Source organism: Pelodiscus sinensis, chromosome 2 (genome assembly GCF_049634645.1).
Source record: "Pelodiscus sinensis isolate JC-2024 chromosome 2, ASM4963464v1, whole genome shotgun sequence".
Taxonomy (NCBI): Eukaryota; Metazoa; Chordata; order Testudines; family Trionychidae; genus Pelodiscus; species Pelodiscus sinensis.
Genome location: NC_134712.1, coordinates 217,771,701 through 217,794,466, shown reverse-complemented (window position 1 = coordinate 217,794,466; position 22,766 = coordinate 217,771,701). Strand labels below are relative to the sequence as shown.

The 22,766-nt window shown below is 41.1% G+C and overlaps 1 protein-coding gene across 1 annotated transcript in view; it reads left to right on the top strand.

Annotated features, from left to right (window-relative positions):
- ITGA8 (integrin subunit alpha 8) overlaps positions 1-22,766 on the top strand; it is a 175,997-nt gene that overhangs the window by 37,033 nt on the left and 116,198 nt on the right. Inside the window, exons 10-13 of the mRNA XM_075922446.1 lie at positions 1,808-1,864; positions 2,064-2,116; positions 7,584-7,789; positions 18,178-18,369. Of these exons, the coding sequence (XP_075778561.1) occupies positions 1,808-1,864; positions 2,064-2,116; positions 7,584-7,789; positions 18,178-18,369 (508 nt within the window). The remainder of the gene's footprint in view (positions 1-1,807; positions 1,865-2,063; positions 2,117-7,583; positions 7,790-18,177; positions 18,370-22,766) is intronic.

Here is a 22,766-nt window from a genome sequence, read left to right as displayed (position 1 = left end):
CCTGAACTGTGCTTTAAAGCTCAGGCTTTTATTTATTTATGAAGTCTGTATCTTCTGTAGCCACTTATAAGACTGCTTTGAACTCTTAAGCCAATATTTCTGTAGCTGCAGACTCAAATCCAAATTCACCCCAAGTCCATGTGTGTTAATGTGCTATTCTGGTTGTTCCCATGATGAAGATCCAAGTCTAGTGTACGTTCAGGGACGTTCAGAGCTGGGTTTCAGTTCACTGCTCTATGTGTATGTGTAATGAAACTGCCAGATATGAGAAGTCATGGTATGAGTTCTGAAAATAAGAGAGAGCAGTGCACATTGTGAAACCGTGCTTATATTCTTGTAGAATGAATGCAACAAAAGCCAGGTTTCCTGAACAATCTGCTTAGGAAATTGACAGTTCCGAGCTACAGACCTGACTTCAATCCTTGCATACACTAAACTGATTCCAGAGTATAAAGTCATATTGCCATATTTGAACATAAGAACATATAAGAATGGCTGTACTGGGTCAGACCAATGGTCCGTCTAGCCCAGTATCCTGTCTGCAGACAGTGGCCAGCACCAGGTGCCCCAGAGAGGGTGGACCGAGGACAATGATCTAGCGATTTGTCTCCTGCCCTCCCTCTCCAGCCTCTGACAAACAGAGGCCAAGGACACCATTTTATCCCCTGGCTAATAGCCTTTTATGGTCCTAACCTCCATGAAATTATCTAGCTTCTCTTTAAAATCTATTATAGTCCTAGCCTTTACAGCCTCCTCTGGCAAGGAGTTCCACAGGTTGACTACACGCTGTGTGAAGAAGAACTTTCTTTTATTCGTTTTAAACCTGCTACCCATTAATTTCATTTGGTGTCCTCTAGTTCTTCTATTTAGGGAACTAATAAATAACTTTTCTTTATCGGCCCTCTCCACACCACTCATGATTTTATAGACCTCTATCATATCCCCCCTCAGTCTCCTCTTTTCTAAACTGAAAAGTCCCAGTCGCTTTAACCTCTCCTCATATGGGTCCCGTTTCAAACCCCTAATCATTTTAGTTGCCCTTTTCTGAACCCTTTCCAAGGCCAAAATATCTTGTTGGAAGTCATAGGTGCTATTTGTTGATCATTCTGTGGTACAAATATGATTCACCTAAAATGATACTGCAGTATCTGAGCGTCCCATAGTCTTTAATATACAGTTCCGTACAACATTGATGCCAGACAGGGAAGTACAATTCTCTCCATTGTACAAATGGGGAACTGAGGGCGTAGAAAGTTTAAGGCTACGTTTACATTGCTGAGTTTTTGCGCAAAAATGGCTAGTTTTGTGGAAAAACTTGTGGAGCATCTATACTAGAAATGCATTTTTGTTCAAAAAAAATACAGTAGATTGTCAGAAGACAGGGCTTTTTGTGCAAGAGTTATTCCTCTTTCTACAAAGAAAAAGCCTTTTTGCGCAAGAGCTCTTGCATAAAAAGGTATGTGTGGACGGACAGCAGGAAACCCCTATCAGAAAAAGCACAGGTGCTCTGATGGCCATTCTGTGAGCATCCATGGCAGTGTGGTCGCGCTCTTGTGCAATAACTTTTTGCAGAAGATCTCCTCCATAAAAAGTTCTTGCGCAAGAAGCCTGCAGTGTAGATGTAGCCTAAATGATTTGGTCAAGCAAATATGCAGTGAAGCAAAGAATTAAACTCCGGTCTCCCAGGTCTTATGCAAGTGCTATCATCACTGGACCATCCTTTAACTTTTCTAAATATATCTGTCATTACATTACAGTATAACTTGTCATGATGTGACTGAACCTTTTATTTTTTTTCTATTGCCAGGTTTCAATTATTAATTCTACAGACTTGACCTTTATTCAGAATTTCACTGGTGAACAGGTAATGTCAAAGATCTAAGCAATAATGTACTATCCCTCAGAGGAATATCATTGCACCCAAAATATTCTATTTCTAACTATTTAAATTATATTTTCTATTCTTTGAAATAAATATTCACAGAGGTGCAGAGGCTTGTCAGGAAAAAAATATTTTAATGCATATCAGATATGAAAATGTGTGTGTTGGCTTTTATTTACAGATGGCATCTTACTTTGGGTACACTGTCGCAGTGTCGGATGTTAACAGTGACGGGTAGGTTACACAATGCACCCCAATCCCATTGAAATCCAATAGGAATTTGATTGTATAATTCCTCTTTTAATTCCTCTTGAAAATCCTGGCCTTAGTAAATAATGTTCACACTACATCTTCAAAAGCTATTATTTATCCCTTTATAGGAAAAGCCAAAATAAACGTGTTGGTTGTTAAGCTCTTTTTTTTCACTTCTCTTGGTTATAAAATGTTTCCTTTACTTCTGTGTTTTTAAAGCTCTAACTTAATTCTGGCTCTCAACTTTATGAATCCATTTTCTTTTTAAAAAATTTGGCCAAATGGTCTTTGTAAAAGAAGTTTTAGTGGAGTTTTTCTCATGAACAACTAAGATTGTTTGAAACAGTAAGAGCAGAGTTAGAACATCCAAATCTGTTCAATTTCCTAATATTGAAAGAGACAAGGAGCGGTGGTGTTGGCTGCCTTTGGAAAGGAGTAGCTATGAGCCAAAAATAGACTGGTTCTATCCACCTACACTGAGAAGCAGAGCCTTTCTTTTTCACTTTCTCTCACACCCATGTCCACCTCCTATTGCAAGGACTGTGCAAAGTCACTAACCTTTCCAAAAGGAGCTCAAGTATGATCATGGAGGTCTATGCATACTGCATCATCTTTTGAGATTTGCCAGGTGGCTATGCTCTTCAGTAGTTCTAAGCAGCATTGTCCCTGCTAACGCCAATGCCTTTTAGCGCTCCCATTAGCCTGGGTTATGATTTTAAGCCCTGATTCATAGACCACTTAAGCACCATAAACTTTTCAGTATGTCTGCACTTACTGGTGCTACACAGTGTTGCTCTGGTGCTGCAGCTACACCACCATAAGGCACTTGCAACTGAGATGTAAGATTTTTTGTTGTTGCTGTATTAAATACACCCCGTTGTGAGGGAGTTGATGGAAGGATTCTTTTGTAAACCTAGCAGTGTCTATACAGGGGCCTAACCAGTGCTTTTTTGGGGGGGAAGAGAGGGGAAAAGGTGCCAGTACTCCAGGGGAAAAGTTGTCGAGCTCTGACTGGAGGTGCTGGTACTGCATACCAGGCAGTACCGTCACAAAAAAAGCACTGGACTTAACTATATATCTTTAGAGTGATATAGCTAGATTTTTCTAAGTTTTAGATGTCAACAAGATCTAACATTTTGAATACTCTTAAGGTTTGTCTACCCCCGGATAAAAGCCCCGGGGCTTGGCTGGCCCAGGTTTTGCAGGGTCTGAGCACATGTACACTAATTAGAAATATAATGCAGAAGAGTCTGACAAAAATGGTTGAGGGAAAAGGTCTGTTTGAAGAACTTGTTATATAGCTAGGGATTGTGGAGGAATTAGAAGCAGGCTGTTTCACCAGTATCAGAAACCTGGTTCTTTATTAGGCTGAAAAGATAAATAGGGACAACACTTTTATCTGAATAAGCTCTGAGACTAGACCTTTTATATTTTTTATAATAATTTATAAGGCAGCTCTGAACAGCTTCAGACTGAGCAGTTCAGCAAAGTTTTCCAAGACTATTCTTGATGTAAAGTCTGCAAGTGTTTTAGGGACAAACATAGGTTCAAGAAAGCATGAGTGTTGCATGGGCTGTCTTATAGTTGTCTCCACCACTGCTACAAAGAAAACAGCTATTGAACTAGAAACTTCCATTTTGCAGTAAGTTTATAGACAAATTCTTAGCAAGGAGAAGGAATTTTTTTCTTTGCAGGCTGAAACTATGTATCCAATAAAAACAGTGGAATAAAATGTTTATCAGTCTTTTATTTGTACTATATCAAAGTTCCACATAGTTACACTTTGACCTATTGACACTTCCCATACTCCTGCTGTTTATTACTCAGCAGGATATAAAAGAATTGCATACAATTCCAGCAGGTGGTCAGCTTGTGCTTTTTAATGTTGTTAAAAAGGAAGTAATACTAACTAGTCATATTTATGTGTTGGAACAAACACAAATATGCTGATTTATATTAACTACACCATCATGGTGCAGTAGTGAAATGAATCTAATTCAACTTACTGAAAAAACCCCATACAGTTATGGTTATACTTTACCATCAGTCTTTATTTTTATTTCTGCTGCCTGTTAAAAGGGATGGTGTCAACTTTTAATTTGGCTCAGAATTCACATTTTGAAAAATATAAACCTTTACAAAACCTTAGAGCAATTGAAATATGTCTGCAATTAAAAAAAATAACCACACAGGTGTTAATTATCAAACGAACAATTCCTCTACAATGCTTAAAACTGAAACGTTGAGGTACTGAAATCTGGAAAGTAAAATTAGCTATAAAACAAATGTCAACCTGATGTATTGCTTTTTATTGTCCACACTGAGGCTATGTCTAGACTGCAGGCTTCTTTCGAAAGAGGCTCTTTCGAAAGCATCTTTCGAAAGAGCCTCTTTCGAAAGATCGCGTCTAGACTGCAGGCGGATCTTTCGAAAGAGAAATCCGCTTTTTCGAAAGAGAGCACCCAGCGAGTCTGGATGCTCTCTTTCGAAGACGGCCTATTTACATTGAAGAACGCCTTCTTTCGAAAGAGGAACTTTCGAAAGAAGGCGTTCTTCCTCGTAAATTGAGGTTTACCGCCATCGAAAGAAAAGCCGCGTTCTTTCGAAATAATTTCGAAAGAATGCGGCTTGAGTCTGGACGCAGGGGAAGTTTTTTCAGGAAAAGGCTACTTTTCCCGAAAAAACCCCTGAATCTGGACATGGCCCGAGAGAAATACAAACAATAAATGAGGATCACAGAGAATGGCAAGTAAACTGGGGGGGGGGAGGGGGAGATTTCTCGCCTCTGCTGAAGCCCTTGTACGTTGTTGTGGTAGTGCATAAAGAGACAGTAGAGCCTTGAGCTCAGCCAGGGAAGCATTCCCATTGAACGGGCTTTGCAAAAGGCAGCTTATCTAGCACTAAAAGGCCGCTATTAAACATTCTAATATAGGGGGTGTCTTGGAGACATGAAGGGAAAATCGAGCACTATGGGGATGCAAGGTAGTGCCCTAATCCATAGGCATTTAGGGACTGGTTGCTGTGGCTAGCTGAATGTTCATAAGCAGCCCAAAATCAGGAGAATATAAAGATGGATTAAAATCATATTAGCCCCCTCCCTCCAACCTCTGGGCTACAAATTTGTGCCAAAAACATGCTCTGGACATTTACATTCATTGGAAGTAATCTGAGTTGTTAGTTGTAGCCTAGGTGACCATATATGTTTACAACACATGATTCTGGGCTCTCCCTTTGGATGGTTTCCTAACCTTCTCCAACCAGATTTCTGAGGATCAGATTGTATTTTCCCCTGGTAATGGTGTGTGTGCAAGGGGAAGGCTCAGTTTGCAGGCTTCTCACTGGTGTTTCCTGCAATGTCACATACAACAGCAGTTCTTTTGCTCAGAGAAATAGGAACAGAAGAACAGCCACACTGGGCGAGACCAAAGGTCCATCTACCCCACTATCCTGTCATTAGACAATGGCTGGTGCCCAGAGTTCCAGAAGGAATAAACAGAAGAGGCAATAATCAAGTGATCCATCCCCTGTCACGAATTCCCAGCTTCTAGCAAACAGAGGCTAGGAACAGCATCCTTGTTCATCCTACCTACTAGACACTGATGGACCTATCCTCCAAATACAAGGATTTCTCCTTTTAGAGTCTCCAGGGCAGATGTCACCCCAGGAGCAAGGCAGGAGGCAGAGCCAGAAGATATCACGTATTGAAAATTCACCTTATCACTTACAATATTAATTAAAAAAAGATTGGTCCTATGGTGAAGGCACTAGACTGAGATTTAGGAGATGTGGCTTCAATTCCTGACCCTGCCATGGGCTTTCAGTGCACCCTTAGGCAAGTCTTTTAGGCTTATCTTTTAAAAGATGTTTATGCATCTAAAGATACTCATATGCATCTAATGGAATTTTCAGAAGTGCCAAGGTACCCAACTCCTATGAGAGTTAGTACTTTTGAAAATTCCACTAGGTGCCTATCTGATCCTTTAAAAATCTGTCTTATTTTCTCTGGGCCTCACTTCCTCTGTATAAAACAGGGATAATAATGCCCCCTTTCCCCCTCTTTCCTTTGTCTCTTTGGTCTGGTTAAAGATTTTGGAACAGGGACCATCTCTTACTAAATGATTTATGTCATGTTTAACACAACCAAGCCCTGATCTCAGTGGAGGCTTCTAGCCTCTACAATAAAATCATCATCCTAATAATAATGCATGCTAGGAGGATGATAGAACTATGGTGTCATATATAGTGTATGCAAAATAATTGTTATACAGATGGTAAAATATAGCATTCGTGGACACGAATATCATGTTTTCTTTTTGTGGCACTCACCAATCTCAATTAACATACTGTCCAAATGGCTAGCATCTTTAATAAAAAGAGAAAGATTTTGAGTATTTTAATGTGGGTAAAAAACCCCACAGCTTTAATATGTGTTTGTTCATTCAGCATCTGCTTCCTTCCCCTTTTCAGAATATGTGCAGCATAGGATGGTAACTAATATTTTAAGCAATGGAACAACTAAATAAAAGTAACTTTACATTTAAATTATTTTTCCTTATGGAGAAGTTCTATTGAATTTTTAGATGAGGTGTTTTGACTTAGAATTCAAAATTATATAGAATTTATTGAATTTCACTTATATCTGGTGATTAAAAACATAGAAAATAACTCATTCTCTGTTAACTTGTGTATGATGTAGAGTATTGCACTATAGTGGCTATTGCTTGAGAACTGATTGAACACCACGGTGCTAAACCAATAGGACTCTGCAGAAATGGCTACTGCTATAACAAACTAACCACACTCAACTGGCCAACTAGCCACATTGTTCAAGCCAACTAGTCACACTCAACTAGCCAAATAGCCACATGTGGCTAGTGTGTTGGACACCACGGGTAGCATCTCGTACATTTTATATGCTTTTTACATAAGAGTTAAGATAAATTTAGAATGTATTGTGTCTCTCTCATATGGGTTTGTTCCATGCTATGAAGACTTTTCAGAGATCTTTTCAGTCTCAAGGTAGAAAAAGCTCTGTTCTCAATTAAATAAAGATCATTGGCATGATGACAAGGAAATACAGTGCTTGCCAAAGTTAAATGTATCACAGTCAAGTAATAATAGTGTTTCACAGTAACAGAAGATTTTCATGCCATGAGCCTGATCCAATACCTACTGAAGTAAATGTGGCTAGAAAGCCTGTCTCTCTTGCCAAAAGAAGTTGATTCAGTAGATATTATCTCACTAACTTTGTCTCACTGAAATCAATGTGAGCTTTCCTATTAACTTCAGCAGGCTTTGAATCTGGTCCCAGATACCTATTTGATATTATTGGTTTATATCTATGAAATACATATTGTGAGACTATTTCTGCTGCTCTGTCACTTATTCCAGAATCAGGTTCTTTGGCTGAATTTCCCATTGATGTTTTGTTTTGTTTTTATTCCTCTAGTTTAGATGACATCCTAGTTGGCGCCCCTCTCTTTATGGAGCGTGAATTTGAGAGTAAACCTAAGGAAGTAGGGCAAGTTTACCTATACTTGCAGGAAAGTGCCTTCTACTTCCGAGATGCACAGATTCTGTCAGGCACTGAAGTGTTTGGTAGATTCGGCAGTGCAATTGCTCACCTTGGAGATCTCAACCAGGATGGATTTAATGGTACGTAATGTATATATATTATATGTTACAAGCAAATTGTTTGTGGACTGAATATGATGCTACTTGAGTCTGAAGATGACTTTCTTCCCAGTTCTTGGAGACAACTATAGGAGTTAGAGGATGCTTTAAAAAAAAAGTCCGTCCTCCACTTTTAACATGTAAATGTGATACTGAAAGCAATGAGCATCTCTCTGTCACACAACATGTAGTAGACAGAATAACCTAGTGGTTGGAATAGGAGGCTGATGTGGAGGTCAGAGCAGAATCAACAGGAGTGCCAGAGTTGTGATTGAGACAAGTCAATGATCAGAACCAGGAGTTATAAATCAGGGGGTTCAGAGGCAGGCAGTGACTAGGCCTGGAGCAGAGCAGGCATGGAGTGGAGCAAGCGGTGAATGATTTGGCATGGCTTCAGGCATAGACTACATTGAGCTACCATTGTGCTGCTGTTGATACTTAAATGGTGACCCATTGACCCTTCTGCCTAATCAGGGAGCACAGTTACTTAGTGAAGGTTTATTGGGTGCAGCCAACCTCATTGGGTTGCTAGGCAACCATGCCCAGAGCCAAGTGAATTCCTGACACACTCACTAATTCTAACAAGGAGGAAATTAAGGGTCATATCCTGTTAAATGTGAATGAATAGTCCCATTTATGTCAATGCTAATGTCGAACATACATTAACACTTAAATATTATTGTCCCTTCTTAGCCCAGTTGGCTTGGTCCCTCTTCAGGACCTCTCTACAAGAGGTTTGTTGGGGTACGTAGCTCACTCCCTAACATGAGGAGTGCTGGGGTACACTTTGCATGTTTATTGACTAAGCCATCAAAAGGAATGCTACTCGCTGTCCTTTCAGTGCTGTTCTACTAAGGCAGGCAACTGATCACACAAAGTCCTACTGAACTTTTTTATCATCCCTTCATATTGTAAGTTTGTGGGTTGGGTGCAAGCTTTTTGTCTGTCTAGAATCTCTCAGACCTTTTTAAACACTTTGGATTCAATCCCCTGACCTGTGTGAAACTCACATGAGACTCCATATCTGGTAAAAAGTTCATTCACTAGACCATTGCTATTGCCACAACCTATTAATTGCCTATTAATAGCCATAGGCTATTTTGTGAAGTAGTCCATAGCTACTGGCAGCTATAATTGCCAGCCCCTGTCTCGGGTAATGGCCCAAGAACATCCAACAACAATGAGCTCCATTGGTGTCCCAAAGGATACTACTGCAACGGGTTTCTTCTAGGTTTAGGGGGACCTCTTTTTGCAATGCAAGCATCATATTTCCTGCACCAACTTTCTAAGTCCTGCTTGTATTTTACCATATAGAAGTTTCCCTTAGCTTGGCTAATGGTTTTGTAACCTCAAAATGTCCAGCTTTTTAAAGATCATGACATGATCTCAAACGCTCCTTTTTCAGTTCATCTTGCACAGTTCGCAGGTATCTGCATCCATCACCCCTTGATTTTTCCCATCACCCCTTAGAAAGTTTCCCAATCCAATATTTCAAATTTAAATTCCAAGCTTTCCCACTATGGCTAGAAATCTTTTACTGTAATGTTGTTAAATGACATTATGTTACAGGGTGGCTAGGTATGCTATCTGATTTTCCAGTCACACGCTATCTTGAAATCAGGATCCTCTAGATGGGAATATTTTAGTTGTTCTGGGGTCCATTCTTGCAGCCGCACCCGGCTTGTTCAAGGATGAACCAAGAACATGCATGCTAATGTGAATTAGAGGAAGTTGGCCCACTCCTCTCCTTGTGCTGCTAATATCTTGCTGTCCTGCACAAACAAGGCTGTGTGGATAAGTCATCAACATTGCCATGTGTGTGACTGAGTGTAGGGGTGCGTTCAGGGAACAGGGCACCCCCCCTATTCTGTAGCTCCTACCCCAAAGAGGGGGCACGCAACGGCATTTCCCCCCCACTGTCCTTATAATTTGACTATATTCCCTCCATCCGTTTCACCAGTGCTCCACGCGATTTGCCCTGAGACATGCGGTCCTAGTGCCCTGAACCAATATTCTTTGAGTATAACACCCTTATCCATCCCAGGGTGTCTTTATTCTGGTCTGTGGTGCCTCAATTGGCACACCGCCAACAAAACCTCCACCTGTGCACCCGGGCGCCAGGAGGAGTAAGGGGACCCGGGCCCACCCTCTCCACCGGGTTGTGACCCAGGGCCCCGAGGGGTAGAAACCTGCACTCTCCCTTTGGTTGATGGGGACACTGCCTATAACATGCCAACCTGCGGACCTTGCCAGGGGGTCCCGCCCTGGGTCATTTCCTACCTCTCCGACCTTACAGACCGCTACCTGCGAAGTCAGTCGCCAAGGTCCTCAGCTCCTTCAAAGTCCTGTCCCGGAGGCTCTCACTCAGTGCTCCCACCCTGGCCCTCCTCCTTCCCCACAGCCATCCTCCTTCCTCCCCCATTGATCTAGCAGTGCGCCATTTTTAAATGCTGCACCGCATAGAGCGCTGAGCGTGCCGCACGGCGGACACCTCCTTTCCCCCCACCCCATGCGTACTCCCCGCGGCCATGTCTGAGCTGCCCAGAGCATTGGCACACACGCTGCTGGACTGTTGCTGTGCCACTTGCCCTCCTGCCTGTGACAGCGGCGCTTCGGCAGGAGTGCGGGGCTTGGATGCCCTGTCACACTGTGCAATCATAGCTTTGCTATGGCAAGCTGGTAGCAGTCTTTCAGGATTTCTGGATTTTAAAAGCCTCTGCAGACTTCCATTCATACAAATAATAATGAAAATATTGTGTAGATTTAACTACTCCTTTCAGGTGGTGCAATAATTTCTCTAAGGAAAACTTAAGCGACTTTTGCTACAATAAGCTATCACCCCCTCAGTTTCCTTGTGTTCTTGTGTCAATACCTCTCTCAAAACATGAGCAATGCTTTACGAGCATCCATGTCTAGCAGGAAAGGGGGGTTGAAAAAGCTGTTCCTTTCTTGGCCTATATTAGAGCATTATGCTACATTACACGCCGCTGACCATTGAAATGGTTTCTCACAAATGGCAAACACATAAATGAACTTTCTGTAACAGAAACAGAGCTTTATAAAACATTTCACATCTGTGTTTAGGGAGTTAGCTGGCTCTGTACAGCCTCAGTTTTTTGGCAGTGGAAATTCCCTTCTTGCTAACTGTATGCCCAAGGTACATTATCTTTTTGAAACAGTGCTAATTTCTTTGGGTTTGGTTTCAAATTGTCAGACTTCATCTGATCACAGACCATTTTTAAATGTTTTAGTGCCTGTTCAAATGCTTTCACATGCACCAAGATAAAACAGACAGGCTTAGAGGGGCAGGGGCATGTCATGTATTCCTCTCCAAGGCGGCAAACATAAGTCAAAACCACCACTTTACATGGCCACAAAAATTGTCCTGCTGAGAGAGCTCTTTTTCCCTTTTTTGCATCTACTTCTACTTTCTGATACCGACTTCTAAGTTCCAGTGTGAAAAACCAGACAATGTGCTACAGTATCTAGGATATCATCTGTTCGTGGTAATAGATAAGAATGTTCTTTAAGTATATCTTTGAAACGTTTACACTGCTCTCCATGAGCCCTTGTTCTCTGACCTGAGAGTAAAGTACTTGCTTCAGGAGGCGAATGTCAGGCACATGTATACAGTGGCCAGCCCTGCAGAGTTGGTATTTCATGACCGGCACTTCTATACTGCTGATGTTGGCTGCAGAGAGAATGCTGATGTTGGTCTTCCCAGCTGATCATGGGAATCCCTCTGCGGCAGCACTGCTGGAACTGCTCCAACTGCTTGATGTCATTTGTAGGATACTCAGGTCTGAAACCTATAGAGAAGGGAGGGGATAACAACTGCTTTGTAAACCAAGATCTTGGTGCCTGTTTGCAGATTCCTATAGTTGAAGGCTTGTTTGAGTAGTTTTCTGAAGGATATGCTGGCACAGTGGATCCTGTATTTAAGTTCTGTTAATGCTGGCCCTTTGTACTCTACAAATCACCATTAGCAGAGAACCCCTGGAAAATGTGAACCATTTTCCGTACCTGGGCAGCCATATCTCCCAAAGCATAGTTTGTGCAGGTAGAGTACTTTGGTTTTCCCAGTGTTGAGAAGTCTTTGACTGTCTGTACAAATATTTAGGGTGCTTTGCAAGTTGACTTCTGTGTACGCAAGAATCACAGTCTTCTACATATTGAGGTTAGTGATGTCAATTCGTATGATCTTACATTATGTTAGCAGATGTTAGAGACTGAGGAGTTGGCCATCCATATGACATTCAGTCCCAGTTCTGTGAGGAAGGCAGTCACAGATGAGAATCAGGATCATAGCAAGGTAAAGGAGAAGAGTGTCAGAGTAATGAGACAGCCCTGATACAGGTGTGAATGATGAATGGTTTGGTGTATGAGCCATTGCTCAAAAATGGTGACGGTCATCCCATCATGGAGCAGTCTGAGGATGGAAATAAATTTCTCTGGACAACCAAAACTACACAGCACCTTCCACTGGGCTTCATGATTGATACAATCAAATGTTTTGGTTAGGTCAATGAATGCCATGAGCAGTTCCAGGTATTGCTTCCTTAGGTGAACTGCTGCTAGAAAAGATTCAAGTTCTGTAGTAAATCTGACAGCCTCTCAGAGCTTCTTTGCTCTCCTTTCACTGATCTTGGTCTGCAAGCATATGTCCAGCTGTTTGGCAATGGACCAATTTATAGCTAATCTGTTCTAGAAGGACTCAGTTGCATCTGGATATACCAGGAACATGAGTCTCTGTAGATTTCCTGCCAATTCAGGTAGGGTTTCATCTTCCCCTCTCCTAGCTCTTAGCTGTACTCTGCTTTTTTAAAATTGATGTCTAGCTCCAAAATGCATCTCTAGGGCTTGTATCAAGTCTGGATATCTCAGTTTCTTCTGGAGTTAAATTCTGTAACACCATTAGAGCTGGGCCACCCTAGCTGGTTGCTAATAGACACCCTTTCAGTCCTTTTTCCCAACAATTAATCTGAGCTGCAATATTGAATTGACACAAATAAGCCTCTGAGGGAGTTTTGCCCATAGAGATAGTGAAGTTTTATATGACTGATCCCAACCTCTCTCCTTTGAACTTCTGTGAGTTATGAACAGGGTAGAAAACTATTATAAATGTCTGGTCTTACCCAATTCCTTTGGTTGATTCAATTTCTCAACTAAGTGGCTGCCTTCCACTGTGGTCAGTGACCCTTTGATTTCCCTCTGGAGCTGAGTTTTTAGTTCCACAAATCCTAGCTACAGCTCATCTTGATTGGCAAGTTCCAGATTGACTAAAGCTTGCATGATCACTACTAATTCTGTAGAAAAACCGGTGGCCAATGGTGCGATAAGTGGGGTCCAGACAACCCAAGGGGAGAACAGGGTGGACCTGAACCCTAAAGGACAATCAGTTGAATCAACTGATTATGCCCAGTGTTACTGTACACAGAAACATGTTGAGTATACATTTTATAAAAATGTATAATGTCATGAACTTGATGGTCTTTCTGAGAGATGTTTACAGACTGTTGTTATGAATCGGTGTATTCATATATAGAGAAAATTCTGCTCATAAATTATACTGCAATTTCAAATACATCTTGCAGGAGTGGGGAGCACAAAATCAAGACCAAGTAATAATCCATTGGACACCAAGGAAAAGGCAACAATGGGTCATGGAAGTTATGACATTCTGGCTATGTCTACACTGCAGGCTTCTTGCACAAGAACTGTTTTGCACAAGAGTTCTTGCGCAAAAGGTCTTGTGTAAGAGCACATCCACACTGCCACGTGCTTTTGCGCAAGAGATGTGCTTTTGCTCAAGAACGTCCATGGCAGTGTGAACGCTCTCTTGCGCAAGAAAGCTCTGATGGCCATTTTCACCTGTTGCCCGTTCACACTGCCTTCTTGAGCAAGAGCTCTTGTGCAAGAGGGCTTATTCCTCACGGGGAGAGGAATAACTCCTACACAAGAAGCCCTCTGTTCTGACACTTTACTGTAAATTTACTTGCACAACAACACTTATGCAGTGTAGACACTCCGCAAGTTTTTGCGCAAGAACAGTCATTCTTGTGCAAGAAGCCTGCCATGTAAATGTAGCCCATGACAATGGGATATCCGCACTTTGAATCTTTGTAGTGACCAACAGAAAAAAAAACTGAAAAAAAAATTTTTTTTTTAAATGAAAGTGTCTTGAAGTGAAAAGTATCCAGAAACAGAGGGACTCTCACTTGGCAGGAGCTGTCTGTGAAATGCTGGATCCTCATATATGATGGGGGCATGGTGGGAAACAGTTGAAAGGCAATGAGTAACTTGTATGAGAAAATGGGTTTTAATCTAATTTGAAAGTCCAAAGCCTGTGGTTGCACCATTGTTTATTTCCTATGTAACTTGTTTATGTTTGCTTCTCTTTACAACTTCATATCTGAAGCTATGATTTTTCTGTTGAACGAACCTTTGTTTATTTTTACCCCAAAACCATCTCTGATGTGTGAACTGTGTAGAGTAGGTGTCCCAAAGGAAGCTAGTGCCTGGGGGGCTCATTTCCCACCTTCAGGGATTACAAACCAGAGAGTAAAAGGCCAAGAGTCTGATAGATAAAAAATTGGGTGGATGAACTTGAGGAGACTCAAGACTGGAAGGTCCATAGGGGTCACCCTGCAAGTTGGCTGATGGGAAGCAAGGATGAGACCTTGTGCTTATTGGCATGCTACTGCATCTGTCTGATCTGAAGCTACATAGTATATGGGCACCCATGGTGACAGGGCAGGTGATGACTGAACCTTTTATTGGTCTGGGTTATTCCCCAAAACATCACAAATGGTATTCCATTTGCGATCACCTCATCAATCTCTTTTACCATTGGAGTCTGAGTGCATTTCCCCATTCTATTTAGGCACTTCGTTGTAATACAGAACTTATCTCAGCCAGTAATAATCTCCAAGCTCTTTCTGAAAAACCTCCAGCCTTTGTTTTAGTTCTTCTTTAAAATCCTCCTAGCCACTTTTGATTTCTGCAAGCACTTCCATTTTTTGCTCCATCTTGATTCAATAGGAATTCCAGCTCACAACCTCTCACCTTTGGAAACTAGATCTCACACTTCAGAGCAGAATTGCCCCTTTTTGACCCAAACGGCTTTTTGACCCTGTGGGTGTTCTAGTTGAGAGCAGAAAATGTGACAGATATTTTTGAAGCAGTTTTGTTTATTTACAAAGAACGTACAAAGTCATGTGTATCTGAATGCAGAGGGAATCAAATAACAGGAAATAGCTTTGTTTGCTCACAGCTTCTAAAGCAATCTCTTCTGCCTGCACCCAGGATACAAAAAACCTCTTGCCAGGTTTCTTCCAGACATAGTCACGTGCTTTCAGCTGTTCCTTCAGTCTGTCTTTCTGATTCAGTCTGTTCTTAGGCCTAGTCTACACTAAGGGTACGTCTAGACTACAGGGTTTTGACGACAGAAGCTTTGTCGACAGATACTGTCGACAAAGCTTCTGTCGACAAAGAGCGTCTACACTACATTCAGTTCTGTCGACAAAGCAAGCTGCTTTGTTGACATGGCAGTGTAGACGCAAGGACAGTTTATATGCAATAACGCTTTCTGTCGACAGAACTCTGTCGACAGAAGGTGTTATGCCTCGTGAAATGAGGTTTACCAGCGTCGACAAAACTGCTGAGTTCTGTCGACGTTATGTTGACAGAACTCAGCGGTAGTGTGGACGCAGGTATAGTTTTGTTGACAAAAGTCCACTTTTGTAGACAAAACCCTGTAGTCTAGACACACCCTTCGTAATTAGCTTGATTTCATCATGTCAGTAAGGGTCATAAAAAATCCACATTCCTGACTGGCACTGACCTAAATCCCCGTATAGACAGTGTTCAGTTGATAAAAGAATTCTTCCCTTAATCTAGATACTGCTTCTTAGAAAGATGAATTACTGATGCCAAGCAAAGAACCCCTCCTGTCAGCCTAGGTGGTATCTACACTGAATCACTACAGCCACAGAGCTGCAGTGGTGCAGCTTTGCTGCTGTATCATTTTAAGTGTAGGTAAGCCTTTATTTTTTTTGTCAATTCCCTCCCATCCCACACACCACTCAGCTGACTTATATGGAGAACTCATTCACACATCAGGCTTCAAGAGGTTTAAAGAGGTAGAGCAGGGGTGGCCAATCCGTTACAGATGAAGAGCCAAAATAGTGGTGAATATAACACAAAGTTGTTGGGGGGGAAAGGGGAGGTAACCGACCACAGTGTTTGGTCGAGCAAAGAAAAATAGGGCCTGGTCTTTTAAGAGCAGGGCAGGCATTACCCTGCGGCCATTTTGAGCAGCCATTTTGAAGAATGCATGGGACCCCCACGGCTCTGTCTTTCACACGGCTGCCCCTTGAAGAGCCACGGGCGCAGGAGCCACAATTTTTAATTTGAAGAGCCGCATGCGGCTCATAAGCCCTCAGGTTTGCCACCCCTGAGGTAGGGCATCTTGTTCACAGTCCCAGGCTGAAGCAGTTAGGAGGATCTTTTGTGAAAAGTACCACTGCCTAGGCACCTAATTCCCATTGATTTGTAGAAACTGGGCACCTAAGGGTACTTGCAAATTCTACTAAGTGCCTAGCTACACTTTTATGATACCTAATATCAGAGGGGTAGCCATGTTAGTCTGAATCTGTATAAACCACAAGAAGACCTGTGGAACCTTGTAGACTAACAGATGTATTGGAGCATAAGCTTTTGTGGGCAAAGACCCACTTTGTCAGATGCATGAAGTAGAAATTCCAGAGGCAGCTATAAATATACAGGTATATATCTACTTAGTCATCATGACTGTTTCTTTGATTTTTGTACAGATTGGATCTCCATGGTCCGGCACCCTGACTGGTCCCAGATGAGGCCCCCTGACACCAGCCCCTTAGCCCACTGCTGGTTCCTTCAGTCCAGCCAGGCTGACTGCTGGCCAGTCCCAGCCCCGGTACCACTACCTGCCATTTGGCACGTGGTTGGCCATGTTCCTTCTGCCAGGCTGCCGTGGCCATGGCCATATTTTCCCTCCTGGACTTCTGCGTCTGCAGCCCCAGCTGTGCTGCTTCTATTGGGCTGCCATGGCCCAGCCTGGCCTCCCCCTGGTGGACTGCTGCAGACCTGGTGCTGCCATCCAGGATATTACAGCCCTGCCACTGCCTTGGCTGACATGGCCCCAGCCAGGCTTCCCCTCCTGGTCAGCCATGATCCTGGTTCTGCTCCCTGGTGTCAGGCCTCCCAAATAGTATTCCACCACTGCCTGGACTGCCCTGGCACATTGCCACTGCCCTGGTTGCTGCAGCACCAGCATCACCAGACCCGAAGGGCTCCCAGCGACTGTCCATCCTTCTCCAGGGTTCTTTCATCCAGGAGCATCTAACTATGCTCATGCCAAACCAGAGATTCCTGGTTAAGAGAGGTGCAACCTGTACCAGAATAGTAGCATGGGAGTGTTTGTTGTATGTAATGAATATAAATTCTAAATAGCATAAGGTCCTACAAGAATTAATAGAATAAAATTACTTTCAGGGATCTGCTACTTTCATGAACAGTTCTAGCTTATTCTTTTGGTTTATGACAATCCAAAAAGTCCTTTGAATGGATTACAGCTTTGCATTCCCCATAAGACTGTCTATTACTCTGTATTTTTCTCCTATTCAGAATCCTCTTCTAGAGCTTTTTTATAGCATTTATTTATCTTTATTGTTCATAAAAACAAAGCATATGTTTCACATTTTATTTTAAAGTGTTTTATATACAAGCCAAACTGGTTGTATGTCATTACTCCACTTCATTCCTGTTTTTCCTTCTCCATGCTGTAAAGTTGGCTGTTCACAATGTGGTGGTGTATTTTTATTTATTTATTTATTGCCATCACTGTTTTGGTTTTTTTTAACTGGAAAAAGGAGCCACAAAGCAAAGCTTCTTAAAGAGCTGTTGCTAATTAATTAGGCAATGGAGAAAACAGGGAACATCTCACCGTGTATGTTTAGTTTATACAGATTAATGTAACATTAGCCGTTATTTCAGTCTCCATTTATTAAATCTCATGGATTGCTCTAAAACATGACAAAGGACAATGTGCAATTAATAATGGATGTGTGTTGTCTATGTATTATAATGTGAAGCCCTTTTTACATAAAAATTAACTCATTACAATCATAGGACATGAAAGTTTGAAACACTAAAGCACTATTAAACATTTTTTATGAATTTGTCTTGAAACAGAATCTATGGAATAAAGAATAACTGATTAAGCCCCTGTTCTTGTTAACACATAACACAGGCCCCTATGGTCTATTTTTCCTGTCAGAGTTAATTCTGTCTCTATTTTAACTGTGTTGGTTCTTTTTACTCTATTACAGACATTGCAATTGGTGCACCATTTGCAGGAGAAGACAGAAGAGGCAAAGTGCTCATTTACAATGGACACTGGAATGGGTTAAATGCTAATCCTTCACAGGTTCTCAATGGGGTCTGGGCCTCACAGTCCATGCCTGCGGGATTTGGCTTTACTCTAAGAGGAGACTCAGACATAGACAAGAATGATTATCCAGGTAAGATTTTTCCATAAGAGAGGGAATTTCATACCTCCATTTTCTGGAAAATGCATCTGAACTGTTCCTTTTGAAAGGCAGAGGTCACAATAAAGAATAGACATAGTTTTGTGTGTAGTTGTAGCAATGCTTTCCTGAGAATGTAAAGTCAGACAAAACAAATACTCCCTTTCCTGTCAAAAGACATCATCAGAAATGCAAGGGCTTAAACAGTTACATTAACATAAAACATGTGAAGTTTACAACAGAAAGCTTAACCCTCATTCCACACACACACAACATTTGAATGCACTCATTCCTACAAACCTTTTAGGTCTGCTCCATGCTGACATTCTTCCTTAATTAAAACCATGTCATGTTATAGGGGAATAGACTGAGTCAGTCATATTTGTTGCTAGTTGTTTTTCTTAAAGCTTTACTTCCTAAATAGTTGCTGAATTAATATGTAATATTCCAAATTGTTTTTGACCTCATTACCAAAAACAGAGAATACAAAAAGATTTTATTCTTTGAGTCACAGATTTTGTTTGGGTCTTTCCATAATCCTATTCACACTCTGTTATACAGATTCTTCCTTTTTAGTTTTGTTTTGAATTTTTCTTAACAATAAATAGTTTATAGACATCCAATGGTATTTATCAAGATTACGCCACTACTGCATGCCTTTTTTAGTGGAGTTCTTCCAGCTTGGAGCAGCATTCCAGGACCGTATGCTGCCTAAACATACAATAACTTTTCAATCTAATTCCATTCACTCCTCCTTCTAGGTTCAACACATTGAAGACCATGTTATTTCTCTAAGTCAAGATTGCACACTTCCAGAGAGATTTCTCAATGTATCCACTGTGGTGGAATGTATAGCTGGGCGTTGCATACTGTTGACTTACCACACTAATACTTTAAGTTTCACTGGCCCTTTATAAAGTTATTTTTATTAGCTTGTCTTTTTTAGTCTGTGTTACTAAACTGCATTATTTTGTAAGTTAATGGTGACTTGCCAAAAAACAAAACAAAACAGTGTGTGAGAGATCTTTTTGGTTCATTTATTCTAGGTAGAGATGTGGGATTTTTGTCTGCTTTTAAAAGGGGATTTTTTTCTGCTGGAATTTTTTTATGCTAGAAATTCAGATCTTGATTTATTCTAGAAAATGCCGCTTAAAAAACTGGATAATGATAACATTAAAAAGACTCAAGTGAGAGAAAACTGAATAAATGAGAAGGGGAAGGATGTTGTCCTCACTGTGCCAATTTTTGTTTTAAATATTTGTGTTTTTGGGTTCTTAACACTCGTTTAGTTTCATTAACTAATGGTCATTTTAGACATAATTGACGTTTCAATACCACAAACATATTCTGAAACATTCAAGATGCCCTTGAGGAAAATCAGGGGAAACCAGATTTTACATTCATGGCATCTCTAAGTAGTGGGGAAAAAACCCTTTCAAATATTCTCCTTTAAATGATACAAGGATGGAGGGTATAAAACCATTTAAAAATAAATGTCCTTCACATAGCATCTTTAAAGTAGAATAGAGAAACTTTAGGTAGCACACCTGGATCTTCAGTTCATTTGACATTTCTTTAGTTTTTCCCTGAGTATCACTTTTGGGTTTGTGCTTCTACCTGATGAATTCTATTATCAGATGTTTTTGGTATGTGATAGTTTGTTGGGGTTTCTTTATTACATGAGTGAGTTGTCTGGAAAAAAATGCTTACAAGTAACTGTGTTTATTAGAGGCAAACTTTCCCTCAATACTACAGTCAACTGCCAAAATTGCAAACTCCACCTCACAGAAAATAATAGGGCAAAAGAAAAAAACCACAACTGTCAGTCAAAGAAGCAGCTCATCTACTCCTCAGTCCAGAAAGATCTAAACTGTTAAATATTAGAACAACTTTACCCTGAAAATGTTGGAGGGCAAGTATTTGCTTCCATAAGTTTCAAGAGATTAGTTAGTCTAATTTATGGAGACTAATATGTGGAATGAGCATTCATACATGTGACTCTGTACTTGTCATTGGCCAATGGGTCAGCCTTTTTAGCTCTTGAGGTAGGCACGACCCAGGTAAAAGAGTTCTTTATTCATGTGTGCAGAATGTTGGAGGTAACCTTGTTTTCTATAATTAAAGTACTCAATAGAGAGGTATGAAGCTTTCAGATCTTTTTATCATAGAAACTGAATATTTTCAAATTTAATCTACTTATCTCTATTGAGCCGAATAACTCATTTGACTAGAACATAATTTGTGTTTGGGTAAAGCACATGTTTGAAAGAGGCTTCCATCAAGTAATGGTAAATAATTGTGGCTATATCTCCTGCACTGCTTTGAGAATCTTAACCATAATGCTTGAAATTTTCCTATTTAATATCAAAAAGGTATAATAATTTTTGCAGAGAGCAAAGATTAGAAGTACTCTCCAAAAACACTTTTACATATACACAAATACACAAAGTGTAGATATTAAAGATTCATTTTTCATAACAAAATGGAAGACTACTGAATGACAACTAATCCAATTTATCTGTTTTCCTCCAACGCTGTCAGCACAACAGATAAATACAGGATGTCTTTCCCTGCTCATTAGCAATCGCCTCAACACAATGGCCATCTGTCTTCACCCAGCTTGGTATAGGGTCTGTTACTCTTAAAGCTAACAAGATTACCATTTTCAAGTCTGTTAAAATACTGGAACTTGTCTAACCTTTCAACAAGGAAGATGAGTTTTTAATTATTAAACATGGCCCTTGGACTCTATTCCCAGGGAAGTGATGCTATCAGAATAATTCTGCTTGCACAATTAAATGTGGGAATAATCTCATAACTATAATTTCACAGCAATCTGGCCTTGCATCTTAGAATAATTTCTGATGGCATGTGCCTAGAATCACCTCTTTATTAAAATGGATCCTTGGTCTTGCATGGCTAGATTGTGCCTGGGAGAGACAGCCCTGAATTGAGAGTGGTGAGGAACTGTTGGGAAGCACTGCTGACATCCTATGGCAGATCACCTCCGAGAGCTCTCTGTGCAGAGGGGAGTGTTCATACTGTTGTATCTCTTTACAGGTGCAGTATCCTGCCCAAGTGACACAGGGCAGAGCTGCCCATTGCTCCCAGCCCCAACAGAATAGCCAGGAAATAGTTTCTGTGCTCCACTGATAAGAGGACTGCAATCTTAGCCAGCCCTTTCATGGACAGTGCAGACTTAGGGGGGGCACTTTAATGCACATCTGCTCAAGAATTAAGCAGAGCCTAAATCTTAGTTTGAAGCCCTAGAAGGCTGTGAAAAAAAAGCAAAATAGAGGGAAAGAATGCTGCTGACAGACTGAGAGAGATCAAATCCCTTTAAACAGATTCTGTTTGTTCTTAATAGTAGGTCTGTTTCATTAGCTACATTTTATAGATGGGGAAACTGAGACAGAGGAAAATGTGACTTGCCCAAGGTCACCCAGCAAGAATAGATACAGCCAAGAATAGACAGCAGGTCCAATGACTCCCAGTCCTATGGTCTGCCTCTCGTCCATGTCTAGATTCAGAAGTGAAACCAGAGCTCTTCAGAAGAAGCAAATAAGCATGAATTCTATTGTGTCCTCCCATGAATTTGGTAGTTTTTCTTCTGTGGCACTCAGTTCCTCTTTCTTTCATGGTTGAGCACACCAAACCCTATTCATACCCGTGTCAGGAGAGTCAGCTGAAATGTGAAAGAGGAAGGTTGTTTAACTGTCAAAAGAAATGGATCATGATGCAAGCAATTTCTGCTTCTCCACATGATTTTTCAAGGAGAGACTCACCCATTCCATCAGATGAGAAATCAGAGTCTTGGACCTCGTTTAACTGAGAGGTTTGATGTATGAGACTGGATCCAATATTGGAAGATAAAAGACTGGTCAAGACCTTTCAGTGCCCTCTAGTACACCAACCATTCACCCATTTCCCCCCCTCCTTCCATTGTCCAGGTTTTCCTGTTGTGTCTCGATGGAATTGAGGTCAAGATCCTGACAAGCAAGAGGAAGGAAGGTGTACTTTTATGATTCCATAGCTGCCAGTAACCAGTGCTGAAACCAAGTGTTCATTAGCATTCGTGTTTCAATTAGTGACTTCATACAGTCTCTCCAACTTATTTATCATCTTTACAAAGTGGCTGTGTCTAGACTGGCAAGTTTTTCCGCAAAATCATCTGATTTTGAGGAAAAACTTGCTAGCTGTCTACACTGGCCATTTGAATTTCCGCAAGAACACTGACGATCTCATGTAAGATCGTCAGTGTTCTTGCGGAAATACTGTACTGCTCCCACTTGGGCAAAAGCCCTCTTGTGCAAATCATTTGCGCAAGAGGGAAGGTGTAAACACCACAGTAATGTTTTCCGCAAAAAAGCCGCGATCGCGAAAATGGCGAT